Source organism: Lithobates pipiens, unplaced genomic scaffold (assembly GCF_037356315.1).
Source record: "Lithobates pipiens isolate NorthernLeopardFrog02 unplaced genomic scaffold, aLitPip1_a1.2 Scaffold_24, whole genome shotgun sequence".
Taxonomy (NCBI): Eukaryota; Metazoa; Chordata; class Amphibia; order Anura; family Ranidae; genus Lithobates; species Lithobates pipiens.
The window spans coordinates 3636345-3651533 of record NW_027507786.1 but is presented as its reverse complement, the minus strand read 5'-3'; the positions used below and the strand labels follow the sequence as shown (position 1 = coordinate 3651533).

The window sequence follows — 15189 nt, the reverse complement described above, 5'->3', positions numbered from 1 at the left end:
CTAGGCATAAGGGGGGGCTTGGGGAAGTTGCACTCAGAAGATAATTGATAATTTACCTTCAGCCTTTAGAACCACTTTGGGGTTCCTGTAGTGGAGTCTCCATCACTTGGACTTGTATAGCAGTGAATAAATGGAGAGCAAGCTTACCTGGGGCCTACCCAGCTCCTTCCTAGTGGTACATAAAGAGAAAATAGCAGCTGTTCAATTCCATAGGCCAGTAAAGTGTTCGTATCACATCCCTGTTTTGGACAGAGGGTGAATTTGGCAATCTGATTTTAAATTGGAACAACCTTGGCTAAACAAAGGTGAAGGCCAGCAACATTGCCTATCAGTAACGTACAGTACTCCAATATCTTTACCCTGGCAGTGCCACACCTCCCACTATGTAACTGCATCCAACACATGCCTCAAGAAGGTGCTGTTATGCATTCAATCACACCTTTAAGTTGTGGACTGTGGTGTTAACCCTTGCTTTATGCAGGACACTAAAGGCCAAGTTCACCTTTTAAAAAAAACAAAACCCACATTTGCAGGTAAAAATGTGCATTTTTTTTTTTTCTTGGGAGCCTGTAAAGGAATTGCACCCACAATCAGCAGATCACAGATGCAGTGCCAGGCTCCTGCAGACTGTCAAGTAGAGCTGTCTGCCCGCACCTCCGATGCAGTTGCTGAAGTCAAGGAAAATCGATGAACTATGAGAGCGCCTACCGGAGCCCTCGTAGTTCATTGAGAACTGCAAGCTGTCAGCCGCGTTGGCTGACGGTAGTTGTAGTTCATTCATTTACGGAACTCTGAATGACACGGCTACGCTGTTTTCGAATTGTCGCAGTGGGTGCAGGGAAAGGACCCCCCCACCCGTTGTCACAATGGGGGGATCGGCTTGGGGTGGTGGTAAGTGATTCAGTAACATATTTCATGTTACACCTTTAAATATGTTACTGAAGGTGAACTTTATTTTTTAACGATAATTTTTCTTACTGTGTTTAAAATTTTTTTAACAGCTTAAAGTAGAACTAAACTAACCAAAATGAGAGTTCTGCTTTAACACTTGCACACATTAATGTAAAAAAACCTTCTCTGTTACAGAATACCCCCAGCCGTCCCTTCTTTTATTCATACCTGAGACCGATCCGGCGACCTGCACGAAAGCAGCGGGTCTCGCCACCGTCTCCCTCCTCAACCAAATGCTGTGATGAGGGGGCGGGGCTGAGTTGCCCAGTATATGTCAATAGATTCAGGCAGGGCAGCTAGGGGAACGTCTTTCCATGGGGGCACTTGGAACTGGGAACTACATTCTCTTTGAATCATTGGGAATGCACAACGTGATGGCGTATGTGGGTGGAGCTCAGGAGTTTGGCATAGCACAGCTGGCAGTCAAAGGCTGTGAACTGGTCATGACTGCGTACTATAGGGAGTGTATCTGCCCACAGAAAGAGAAGCGGTATGTGTGCTACAATAAGAAGGAAATGTGACCGGAACCAGTGGCGCATTGTTGTACAGCTTGAAAAATTGGGATAAGGCGGGAGTCCCCAACCACTGGACCGCGGCTTCTCTGCAGCCGGGCCCACGGGTGCCTAGGATGGACGAGAGAACCAGGCAAGCGGGCGGCATGAGGGAGCCGGGCAGGTGCACGAGAGAGCAGAGAGATGACCTCGTCTCCCACCACCCACCCTGCATCACCACAGTTCCGCCCTAATTGCAGCTGCTGGCAGCAGAGAGATTGCATTGTCTCTCGCTGCCCATCCTCGCTCAGACTCAGCCAGTGCGCATGTGCTGAAAAGCTGGGGAGAGAAGTCTGTTTCTCTGCTGTCACTGTTGCCTGCCACCAAATTACCTTTTTATTTAAAAAGTGACCAGCTCCATCTGATGGCACGCAGCAGTGAAAGGCTTCAGCTGGTGGCAGGATAGTGACAATCCCCATCTGGTGGCAGGCGGCATGGCAAGTGGCGGTCGCGAGTCGCGCTGCGCTCTCGGAGTGGACAGGCGATCTCTTGGGACCTGTCACGTGTCCCAGGAGATCGTCTAGGAGTCACCTTGGTGGTCCCTGGGGCGGAAGGAGGAAGTGGGAAGTACCCCCCCCCCCCCCCCCAAAAAAAAAAAATTACATGCCAAATGTGGCATGTAAGGGTTGCGAGGAGTGCTTAAAGCAGAAGTTCCATTTTTGGGTGGAACTCCGCTTTAAATGGGAGTGTGTGTGTGTGTGTGGTGTGTGTTGTGTGTGTGTTTTTATTTATTTTATTTTTTTTTTTTTTTGGGGGGGGGGGGTTTGCACTAGAAATGCAAGCACCTAGCTAATGTATTCCAACTGGTGTTAATTCTTTAGAGCCGGTTCACACAGGGGCGACTCGTCAGACGACTTAGCTGCCCGTTGTAAATAGGAGCGACTCAAGTCGCTCTGACTTAGAAAAAGGTTCCTGTACTACATTTGGGGCGACTTCAGGTGACTTGCATTGACTTCTATACAGGAGTCACTTTGCCAGCCGCCGCTGAAGTCGCGTGCAGGTCGCCTGAGGCAAGTCGTGCTGCCCCTGTGTGAACCGGCTCTTAGGTTTTACATTTTGCCTTTGCATTCTATCTATTGACTCCTCCCTTGACCTGAATATTTGCCTCTGTATGGGTTTATTAGTAGACTTTTACATTTTTTCTTTTTAGTTTGGTGAAGACACGTCATCTGCATACATGACATCTGTGAATATAGACCAGCAGGCGAATCAGACTGTGTTCCCACAGCGCCCTCCAGTGCCACGTTCTGTCATAAGAGTCTGGGATAAAGATGCTGCCATGTTCGATGTAAGTAAACATATATATCCCTTTTTTCTGCAGAGTGTACTGTGCCCCATACCTCCAAACTCCTTGTTTAAAATGGGATTTAATTGGGGAAAGAAGGAAAAAAAAAATGCATGGTAGAAAATATCAGTGCTATAAATTTAAATGATCTGTTTGCAAATTTGTGGCTTGGTAAAAATCTGTGGTGCTGAACTTGTGTCTGAAATAAGATACAATTTATTAAAACAATAAATACCATTTTCTAATCCTATGTATTTTAACCACTTGAAGACCAAGCTTTTCTGCTGCTCTTTGTTTACACGTTTAAATCCCAATGTTTTTGCTAAAAAAAAATACTTGTAACCCCCAAATAGATATAGATATTGTACACAATTTATTTTTTTATTTTAATTTTTTTCAGCAGCGACCCTAGGGAATAAAGTGGTGACTGTTGCAATTTTCACACTGTATTTGCACAGCGGTTTTGCAAACACAATTTTTTTTTTTTTTTTTTTGGAGAAAATACATTAGGGCCTGTTCACACCAGATGCAGTTCTGTGTGCTTTTTTTTATTTTTTTTTTATTTTTATTTTTTTTATGCACTAAAAATGCATGCACAGTGTTTTCCATGTATTTCAATGGCTCTAGTTCACACCATGCAGTCAGTTTCTGGTGCATAAATTGACCGGAACTGACTGTATTTGTGCAGAAAAAACTGAATTGCACGGAACTGCATGTGGTGTGAACTGGCCCTTAATGAATTTAGAGAACGCAATGTATACCACCGATGTTGTGTGTGTGTTTTTTTTTTTTTTTTTTTTTTTTTTTTTTTTTTTTTTTTTAAATGTGAAAGATGTTACACCGAGTAAATAGACTTCTAACATGTCATGCTTTAAAGTTGCGGAACAGCGACAAACTAGGATAATTAAAATCTCTAGGCGATGCTTTAAACATTTGTAAAGGTTACCTGTTTAGAGTTGGAGGAGGTCTAGAATTATTGCTCTCGCTCTAATGTTTGCAGCGATACCTCCCATGTGTGGTGCGTGCAACTTGCGTATATGTTTGCTTCTGCGCACAAGCACGGAGGGATGGAGGCGCTTCAAATTATTTTTACTGTTTTTTTATTTATTTTTTATTTTTATCACTTTTTATTCCTATTACAAGGAATGTAAACATCCCTTGTAATAGAAATAAGGGATGACAGGTCCTCTTTATGGAGAGATCTGGGGTTAAAAAGACCCCAGATCTCTCATTTTACCTTTTTTAAAAGCAAAAGATCAAAAAAAAAATCATCCTGCTTCTGAAAGCGTTTCAGCTGTTAATGAGCTGCTCAGAACGCTTTTATGAGAGAGCCAGCTAGCGACTGAAAAAAAATAAATACTGGGCTTATGGCTGATATCATGCGGTGGGGATTTTTTTCAGTGGCAGGAACTGGGAGACTAGTCAGAATCGAGGGAAAGACGAATGCAGCACTGTACAGAGACATCCTTGATGAAAATCTGCTCCAGAGCGCTCTGGACCTCAGACTGGGGTGAAGGTTCCTCTTCCAACAGGACAAAGACCCTAAGTACAAGAGCCAAGATAGCAAAGGAGTGGCTATGGGGCAACTCTGTGAATGTCCTTGAGTGGTCCAGCCAGAGCCCAGACTGGAACCCGATTGAACATCTCCGGAGAGATCTGAAAATAGCTGTGCACCCACACTCCCCATCCAACCTGATGGAGCTTGAGAGGTCCTGCTAAGAAGAATGGGAGAAACTGCCGAAAAATAGGAGTGCCGAGCTTGTAACATCATACTCAAAAAGACTTGAGGCTGTAATTGGTGCCAAAGGAGCTTCACCAAAGTATTGAGCAAAGGCTGTGAATACTCATGTACATGGGATTTTTTTTTCATTTTGGATTTTTAATAAATTTGCAAAGATTTCAAACAAATGTCTTTCACGTTGTCATTATGGGGAATTGTTTGTAGAGTTTTGAGGAAAATTAATGAATTTAATCCATTTTGGAATAAGGCTGTAACATAACAAAATGTGAAAGTGAAGCACTGTGAATACTTTCCAGATGCAGTGTGTGTGTGTGTATTATAATATAGCGTCTGTTTTGTATTGTGGTCTTGAAGTGTTTAAATTGAAAATATGACTGATCATGCCAAAAAAATAAGGCTAGTGATCATATGAAATAATTTAGTATCACGTGGTTGTTTTTGGCTCCTTTTTTTGAATCCTAATAAGAGAAATCTCCCAAGTGGCCCTGATGAAGTTTCCATCCCCTGGAATGTTTTGGCCTTGGGACTGACGCACAAGGCAACACGCATACGGGTTAAAATGACAAAGGTTAATTTCCCCCATCTGTGGCTATTTAAATTGCAATAAGTGTCTGTATAACTAGTCAATTTAAAAGCCAGCAGCTACAAATACTGCAGCTGCTGACTTTAATAAATGGACACTTACCTGTCCCAGGGTCCAGCGATATGGGAAGCCGATCGGTCTCTCGGCAGCTGCTGCCGCCGACATCATCTGTGTCGGGAATCGGGAAGTGAAGTCTTGCGTGTCATGCTGTGCGTCCTAACTGGTCCCGCTATCTCTTGGGACCTGTGTGTTTCGCAGGAGACGGGTGTTGGGGGGGGGGGGGGGAATACGGGAAGGGGCGTGACTTCTGCGGGAGTCTATTCCCAGAAGTGGGTGCAACTACCTGTATTATACAGGTATCTACACCCCCCTGAAATGTGCCAAATGTGACGGGGGGAGGGTTCCGATAAGCAGAGGTTCCATTTTTGTGTGAACCTCTGCTTTTAAGTAGCGGTAAAATCAGGAATCTCTTGAAGCCAAGGCCAGGTAGACCAAGAACAATTGCAGCCATAAATGCCAGAATTATTTGGGATACAAAGAAAAACCCACGGGTAACCTCAGAAGAAATGTAGGCTGCTCTGGGTGGGGGAACTACTGGTGTTTCAAGGAGCACAATGTGAAGATACTTAAACAAAAATGCGCTGGGCATGGGAACGCACTATGGGGGCTGGAGGATGATTAGATGATCGTGCTGACTTCCAGCTCTTCATTCAGGCCTTCAGGTGAGAGACTATTGAGTTTGCAGATCCAGTAGGTCTTTTTTTTTTTTTTTTTTTTTTTTTAACCTTTCCCCATCAGGGAGGGAGTGGGAGATTGGATAGCTGTTACAAACCCTGCATTGCTCAAAGTATCACGATGGGCTAGAAAGTGTCTTGGGATGCTGCATTTAGGGTAAATTTCTGTCAAACTCCTCCTGTGTTCCCCCAAATCTGTTGTGACGCGGTCTAATAGTACGACCTACATAACACATTTTGCAGTGGCAGGTGAAGATGGGCAACAAAGTTACTGGAAGATGTTAAAAATTCCTCAATAGCCAAGGTATTGCCTTCTGGGTCGGAGAATGTCTTTTGTCCATGTGTCATGTATGCTGCAAGTGAAGCAGTTGCTCATGCCATTTGTACATACTAGTGTGCAAAATTATTTTGGGTATGGAATCCAGGAGGTGTTTTTTTTTGTTTTTGTTTTTTGCTCTTGCGTAATTTACTGGGGGCTGTGACATTTTTTACATTATTGGCTCTTTAGAACACCAGATTAAGCTTGGGAGGGGATGTATGTCTTAAGTTTGGGACCATTACAAAGGATCCCCCAATGTTTAAGAAGAGCCTTCTTGATAGCTCAGTGCCTGTTCTTCGTAATGAACATGGGGCCTTTGTGGCTGAAAGATGAGTCTAATAAATTATTTTCCTTATTGGCTTTATCCTCAAGGTGGGACTCTTTGGAGTATTTTTGAAGATAATTTTGAAAGGTCAGGTTGCTGTCTTCATGATGACCTTTCTCCAAAAATGTTTTAAGACCTGACTTTGTGCTATGTAGTCCTTAATAGAGCTACAATTACATTTTAAATGGCAGAATTGACTGTATGGAATGTTGCTAATCCATTTTTAATGTTGACAGCTTTTCCTACGTAGGTCAGAATTTCCAGCTTTAGGTTTGAAATTGGTCTGTGAGCATATTTTAGAATCTTTATTCAAGGAATAATTCAAGATCAAAGAATATGAGCTCATTGGTATCAGCGACATAAAGTGTATACCATATGTTGTGTTACAATATTGGAGGAACTTTTTAATTAGCTTGGTATCTCCTTGCCAGATGACAATGATGTTGTCAATATATCTGCCATAATAGACCAGATAGCGAGAGAAGGGGTTCTCAGCCCAGATATAGAGTTCCTCCCGGTATGCCATGAAAAGATTGGCATAACTGGGGGCAAAACTGGCACCCATCGCTGTACCTCTAGTCTGTAGAATAATCCTGTTCAAATTAATAATAATTGTGGTATAGGATGAACTTGATGGCTTGAAGAATGAACGTTGCTTGTGTGGGATTCAGGGTTTCCTCATTCCATAGGCAATAACAGGCAGCCTGTAGACCTACATGGTGTGGAATTGAAGTATAAAGTGAGTTGACATCTAGCGAAACCCAATGATAGTCGGTGTTCCAAACATAATGGTTCAGAGTATCCAATAGGTCACCTGAATCCCGTATGTAGGCCTGAACCTGTTGAAAGACGTCTACATAGTCCGATAGATGGGTGGTGAGGCCATCTATTGCTGCTATGATAGGTCTACCCAGTGGGTCCTTGTGGACTTTCGGTAGATAATAAAAGTACGGGTTAGAGAAAAAGTTGGGGCAGAGGAAAGATCTTTTGCTAGGGTTGAGGACACAGCCCTCACCTGCTGTCTACCATACTTAGGAGTTCTCTTCTAAAAGTTTTAAAAACTATTTTGTCCAAGCTTTGTGTATGTCTTCTGATCTGATGGTCTCTGTTCTTCAGTTATATATTCTGCTTTATTCAAGATGACTGTTCCTCCTCCTTTGTCTGCTTATCAAATGACAATGTTTGGTTTAACATGCAGCATGTTAACAGAAAATACTGGCAAACCATTTGCATTTTTCTGCATGAAACCATAAGCACAAGTCCAAGTTGACCCTCCAGTGGTTACAGCCGAGAAAGGTGAAGGGTCTGGAGTGGCCATCTGCCTCCTCCTGACCCTAATATCATCGAGCCACTCTTGGGAGATCTCAAACATGCAGTTCATGCAAAACGACCTTGCATGACCTGGAGGCATTTTGCCAAGACGAATGGGCAACTATACCACCTGCAAGAATTTGGGGCCTCATAGACCACTATCACAAAGGACTGAATTAAATGTTCACTCTTTCCCCAGCAAAGTGTCACAAATACCTGGAAAAGTGGAGCTCCACCCAAAAGGAGACGTTCCACTTGTTTGCCCTCTCTCCCCCATCCACTGCCACGTTTGGCACTTTATGGGGTGGAGGGGGGAGTGGGTACCTGATCTTGACAGGTACCCACTCTCACTTCGGGCTCAGATTGGTGAGGTGATTTGAGCTGAAAGTTTTGGTTCCCCCCCCCCCATCCCCCTTCAGTCTTTTGAGACACATCGCAAGTCCCAGGAGACAAGACCATTCACTAGGTTCAGTGCAGCAGAAAACCGACTGGATCTGCAAGGCTTCACTTCCTGTTTCCCTTACTTGAGATGGTGGCTACTGCACACGAAGCCTATTGAAGAATCGGCTCGGGTGAGGGCAGTGCTTGATCCCTGGACAGGTAAGTGCCCTTATATTAAAAGTCAGTAGCTACAGTATTTGTAGCTGCTAACTTTTTGACGTTTTTGGGAGAAGCCTTGGAGTTCTTCTTTAAGCCTGCCAGTGAAGTTCACCCCGTGTAACTTTCTGTGATGGGGTGACAACACAGATGCACTGCTCTTGAATTCAAAATACTGTTGTCACTCTTTAGGCTGTGCCTGTGTGCACTAAATCGGCATGGATATCCACATTGTCACCGCTGATTCAGAGACCTGCACTTTGTTGATCAGTACCTGGCCACACTTGGTTCTGCCCAATGCTTTGTGGATTGACGGCACTGCCTCTGGTGCTGAAACCCTCTCGCTCTGAGCTTCACTGACTGGTAAGGGATATGCTTGAGTCCTAAATGAAGGTTTTGGGCTGCTCTTGGATGATAGTGTTTTTGTTTGTCTTTTTGTGTTTTTTCTTTGTTTTCTTTTTTCCCCCATTTAATTCTTTTGAAATGAATTGGGCTTTTGCATCACACAGGAACTAGATTTGATTGGGACCTTTAGACTGTCACACATGAGCCGTTGTGTACTTTTAAAGTGCTGTATATCTCGGTGCGTTTCCCATAGATGGGGGGAAATCTGGGGAAGCTGCCAGTTCTAATATGGAACATCTTGTTTTTGTAGAAGGGAACAGATCTCCTCTGGCCCAAAAGAGAAGACTGTGTCAAGAGGTTCCCCACTGTTCCTCCACCTGAAGAGCTTCCAAAATATCATCTACCTCCTGTGCAGTCAGGTCTGAGGTGAGTCTGGTTTCATTGATGCGCTTTGGTACTGGTACCGGTACCCATAAAAAAAAATACTATACTACAGTCAGCACTTTAGCTGAAATCGCATATTGTATTAACACAAATATTCTGGGGAGGTCTGTAACATGCAGGTCTCAGCCCCAAAAATGTTATAATACTGTAGGGGTCTCCGGTACCAATGACCAAGTCTAGAGGTAATAAACTATGGTACCTGTACCACATTAGAGGTATAATGTATCCAGATGGCCCAGATACTATAAAACTTTTGGTATCTGTCCTTGCATTTTTTCCAGCCATTGGATGATTTTATTAACCAGATGAATCCAATCAAGTCATCCAGTAACGTGAGATGACTTGCAATGTATGGGAATTCATCCCCCTATTAGCACGAAACTCTTCTGACGAGTTTTCCTGACACCAAGAGATAAATGGTGACAGGGGAGGGATCTCCAGCTGACTGAGAGACTCAGCTCTGTTTTGTGTACTAAGTGAAGGGGGGGGGGGGGGTGTTCCTTCCCTCCAATCGGCTCTCAGAGCTCTCCTTGCTGAGCTCTGCAGAGCAACTTCAGCTCTCCACCCCTCTTTTTTTCTGAACTCTCAGACAAGCTTTATAATAGAAAAGAGAGGGCTGCAGATGGGATAGGTACAACTTATGTAGGAGGATGTGTTTTCATCTCTGTATCACCCGAGGCCAGTCACTCTACTTTAAGCTCCCCAAATGGTGTCAATTAAATTTTTTGTTCCCCTAGTCCTTACCTTTTTGATATGTGTGTGTGTGTGTGTGTGTGTGTGTGTGTATGTATGTGTATGTGTGTGTGTGTATATATATATATATATATATATATATATATATATATATATATATATATATATATATATATATATATAATATAATAGTGTGTATATATTATATACACACACATATAATATATATTATACACACATATTATGTGTGTGTATAATATATAAATATATATAATGTGTGTGTGTGTATAATATATAAATATAATGTGTGTGTGTGTGTGTGTGTGTGTGTATAATATATATTATATACACACATATTATATATATATATATATATATATATATATATATATATATATATATATATAATTTATTATGTATGTGTGTGTTTGTTTTTTTTCCTGTGCATAGCAATAAGGCCACTGGCGCTTGCACAGTAGGGACTGCTGGTGCCGTCTGGTCTGCACATGCTCAGTAGTAGTTTCTATCTTTCTGAGATCTGTACCTGGCTGGTGCATATGCAGAAATTTGATTTTAGATTTCAAATCTAACGGATGGTTAAAGTGCCAGATCTCTAAAATACTGCTCATATACTAGCCAGACAAGACGCCAACTGCAACCCCTACCAAGCTCCAGAGGTCCTATTGCCACATTGGCCTGTATTTTTTTTAACAGTCGGAGAATGCAGATACAGAGAATGCTTTTAACCCCTTTCACACTGGGGTGCTTTTCAGGCACTTTAGCGCTGAAAATGGCGCCTGTAAAGCACCAGAAAAATGCCTCATCTGCAGTCCCAGTGTGAAAGCCCGAGTGCTTTCACACTGGGGCGCTGTGCTTGCAGGATGTTAGAAAAAGTCCTGCAACCAACATCCTTGGGGCGGTTTGTGAGCAGTGTATAAAGCGCTGCTCCACCGCCCCGGCCCGTTGGAATGCATGGGCAGCACTGCCGAAGCACCTGCAAAGCGATACGGCAGCGGTGCTACACATGCACTTTTAACCCCTTCTAGGGGATTAAAAGCATCCTGCCCGAATAGCGTCACTTTATTGCTACTGCCTCAGTGTGAAAGGACTCTTAGGGTAATGAGGTTTGTAGTTTCTTTAGCCATTCCAAACATATCACATACTTTATTTTTTCCGACCAATAGTATAAAATGTGGGATCATTTTTGTGACGGTGTGTTTATGAAGGAATTGTTCCTATACCGGCCCTAAAATTCTTGTGTTCTACCTCCTCAGCGTCAGCCCGGCTGTATTAAAGCATCTTGAGGCAGGAAGTGACCTGCATACACCAGACTGCACCTCTATCGCAGATGTGCGTAAAAATGAGACCCTTCAGAGGCTGCTCGCCGAGCTGGAGGGAAAGCTGGATCTGCACGAGCTAAAGCCCGATGGGCATGCCCAGCGGGTAAGTTCACACACTTTAGATTATTTTTAAATCACAAAGCAAGTGCTGTCACATTTCACACCTTTTTTTTTCTTTTTATATAGGTGGTGGACAAACTTCTCAATAACCTCAGTATTTCTGAAGAGGATCTGAGGGGCTCTTTATACCACTCTCTTAACCAGGTGGGCAAAATATCCCCCCCCAGCTGCCTCCCACCTTAGTGATTTGTAAAGGCTCCAGTGTATTTACCTGAAATAAAAAAAAAAAAATAGATTTATACTTGGGCTTGATCCCAATCTGGACTGCATGTGTTTACACACACACACACACACACACACACACGTTTCGGTCTTCTCCCTCATCCTCCTTCCTCCCTCCTCTCCCCTTTTTTCCTTCTTTCTTTCTTTCTTCCTCCCCCCCCCCCCCCCCCCATACGTTGGGGGGGGGGGGGTTACTTTCTGATCTAAAACTTATCAAATAAATAAATATCAAAATGTCTTCATATATTTAGGCCAAAATGTAATCTGCTACATGTTTTTTTGGTAAAATAAAACAAAAACCCAATAAGCATTTGTTGGATTGCGTGAAAGTTCTAGCATCTACAAACTATGGATTATATACTGGAATTTATTTATTTTTACATTTTTTTAAATTTTTTTATTCAATACTAGTAATGACGGTGCTCAGCAACTTATAACAGGGTGCCGGGTAATCTGACACTTTGTGGGAACTGGCAAACACTCATCGACCTCTCCAGTGACACTAATACAGTGATAATACACTGACCCTGTACTAATGACGCTGGCTGGTAAGGGGTTAACATCTGGGCCAATCAAAGGGTTAAATGTGTGCCTAACTATGTTTACTATGTATATTGTGAGGCGCTTTCACTAAAGGTGCTATTCCTTGCTTTGCAGGGAAACACAAACTGGCACATTGCCGCTGTCAGAAGAGAGCCTTACATACACAAAGCTCTCGCTGATCGGCGTGTGCTGGAGCACAGTCAGACGCATTATTTATTTTATTTATTTTTTATTCAGTTTTTTCACACAATATACAGACACAAAACATAGAGGTCTAGAGAGCAACATACATTCTCTCATCTTAGCCACACAGGGCTAACGTTGGCACTAACATAGTCCTCAGTGAGACGTATTTATAGTGTATCCAATTTTCTTATTTTTGTTGGGGTCAAACTAGGGAGCAAAATAACCCCATGTCACTTTTTTCCATCTTGATCCCATTAGGGAGATTTTCTTTAATTTCCTTTACTGACTTTCTATATGGACTTTAAAAATTGGATATAGATATGCCTTTAACCCATTGTGTTTTTTTTTTTTTTTTTTGTTTAGCCATCGGGGCTGGCATGGTCGGTGCTGAATGAGGCGGCTCTGTATTGGCGATCTGTAGGAAACTGTACCCAGGCCATGGCTTGCCTGCGCAGAGCATTGAACCTAGCGCCTTCTCAGCAACAGCATATCCCACTGGTGAATCTGGCCAACCTGCTAATGCATCACGGGCTTCATCTGGATGCCAGTAAATTACTACTTCAAGCAATCACTATAGACCGCTCAGAGGTGAGCTGCTTTATTTTTTTTCAATTAAAAAAAAAAAATATATATATATATATATATATATAACATTACATTTCCAACCCTATAAAGCGCTGCCAATTCATAATTTTCCGATCAGTACAGAGATTATAAAATACCCCTTTTAAAGCTGAACTCCGACTTTTGACTCTTAGCTTATTTAATGATCTCATATACTTCACAAAACTTGCCATGTTTCATGGGTAATGCTCAGACATGCTTGAGCTTACATTCAGGTTTTGGGGTTATTGACAGATAGTGCTGTAGTAACGAGAACAGCTATTATCTGCGGCTGTGGGCAGCTCATGACTTGGAGCTTTGGATTCGTTCCCTCCCACAGAAGGAAGCGGGGGACATAAGCACATCGCCAATCCTGCTTGAATTTAAATCCCTTTCACACCAGCAGATTGATCAGGTCCACCTATCCATTTTTCAGACCAATCGGACCACCCATTATCGTTTATGGGGCGGAGGATGTCAGCGGATATGTGTCCGCTGTCGCCCGCCGGCATCCGACCCACTAAAATCAGACGTATGGGGATGCATTCACCATCCGTTCAATGGATCAGATGATGATCCGATGGAAACGGACATGCAGTCAGGTTCCATCTGACTGCCCCTTTAGAGAGCAGCAAGCTTTGTCCGCTCTGCATAGGACCTGTCGTCCGCTGCTCAGCGGGGATCAGTGGAGAGATCCTCCGCTGAGCAGCCGGATCCGCTTGGAGGTATTCTGCCTTGTATAAGAAAAAATAGTAACTTGGGGAACCCAGTAGCATTGGGCACCTAAATACCTTGCAAATAACACTATTGGCTGGAGTTTTGCTTTTAAAGGAGTTCTGTGTGCAGAAGCACCCCAAACGCTTACCTGAGCCCCCTCTCGATCCGGAGATGTTCATGAGAGCCTTGCCTCTCCCGGGACTCGCACTCCTAATTGGCTTTTGGCAGCAGCTGGAGCCATTGGCTCCTGCTGTTGTCAATCACAGCCAGTGAGCCTATTAGGAGATGTAGGGGGCGGGACCGCTCCATGTGTGAATGGACACCATGTCACTGATTGGGAGCGCACCAGCTTGGGTGCCTCCATTGCAAGCTGCTTGCTGTGGGGGCAACCACGGCAGCAGGGAGGAGCCAGGAGCGCTGGGACCAGAGAAAAGGAGGATGCTCTGTGCAAAACCCACTGCACGGAGGAGGTAAGTATAACATGTTTAAAAAAAAAAAAAACTTTTTTAATTTAAATAAGTTTGGCTTTCTAAGAGCTCATTTGAACTTGTGGTTAGAGGCGGTAAAAATGCATGGTTGAGCTGTGGTTTTACCATTTCCCCTGAAGCTGCAAAGGCATCTCCTATGAGTTCTACCTCGCCTCATTCGACGGCGGGCACTACTGCTTGCCAAACGCAACCCATTTATGTGAAGGGCCGGGCCCAATGCATGCAGTTGTGTGCATGGCAGTGCAGTATTTAGGGGGTTAAAACAGATGTTGAGGATGCGACCTATCATCTCCTCACCACCTGTCAAACACCTCTAACAAGCCAAGGGATCGCTTTTCATAGGCGTGACAGTCATTGCTTCCTGTGTAAACCAACTCTAGCAGAGATTCATAATCCAGAATAATATGACCAACAAAATTGCAAAAAAACAAACAAACCTGTAGCTTCAGCATTAACCACTTAATAACCGCCCTATAGCCGAATGACGGCTTCAGGGCGGTTTCTTAACTGTGGGAGGCCGTCATATGACGTCCTCCCAGAATTCCGCTCTCGACAGGACCCGGCGCATCACGGATCACGGCGTGATCGCTCCGTCAAATGACGGAGTGATCACTTGTAAACAAACCGGCGTCATGTTATGACGCCGGTTCCTCCCTCCCCCTCTCTGTACCGATCGGAACAGCGGAGGGGGAGGAGATCGGTGTCAGCAGCGATATGGGCTGCATCTGCAGTGCCCACATCGCTGCTCACCGAAAATTAACCCCTCAATTCCCTGCAAATACTCTGCAATACCCTGCCATTACTCTGCATTACTCTGCATTACTCTGCATTACTCTGCATTACTCTGCATTACTCTGCATTACTCTGCATTACTCTGCAATAGTCTGCATTACACTGCATTACTCTGCAATACCCTGCAATACCCTGCAATACCCTGCATTACTCTGCCATTACTCTGCCATTACTCTGCCATTACTCTGCCATTACTCTGCCATTACTCTGCCATTACTCTGCCATTACTCTGCCAATACCCTGCAACGCTCTGCAACACCCGCCAATACCCTGCAACACTCTGCAATGCTCTGCAACAC

General features: G+C 43.7%; 1 protein-coding gene across 1 annotated transcript in view; it reads left to right on the top strand.

The window, feature by feature from the left end:
• Positions 1–15189, top strand: part of TTC17 (tetratricopeptide repeat domain 17) — a 128305-nt gene that overhangs the window by 45358 nt on the left and 67758 nt on the right. Inside the window, exons 11-15 of the mRNA XM_077453522.1 lie at positions 2653–2790; positions 9053–9168; positions 11154–11322; positions 11406–11483; positions 12654–12878. Coding sequence (XP_077309648.1) covers positions 2653–2790; positions 9053–9168; positions 11154–11322; positions 11406–11483; positions 12654–12878 — 726 coding nt within the window. The remainder of the gene's footprint in view (positions 1–2652; positions 2791–9052; positions 9169–11153; positions 11323–11405; positions 11484–12653; positions 12879–15189) is intronic.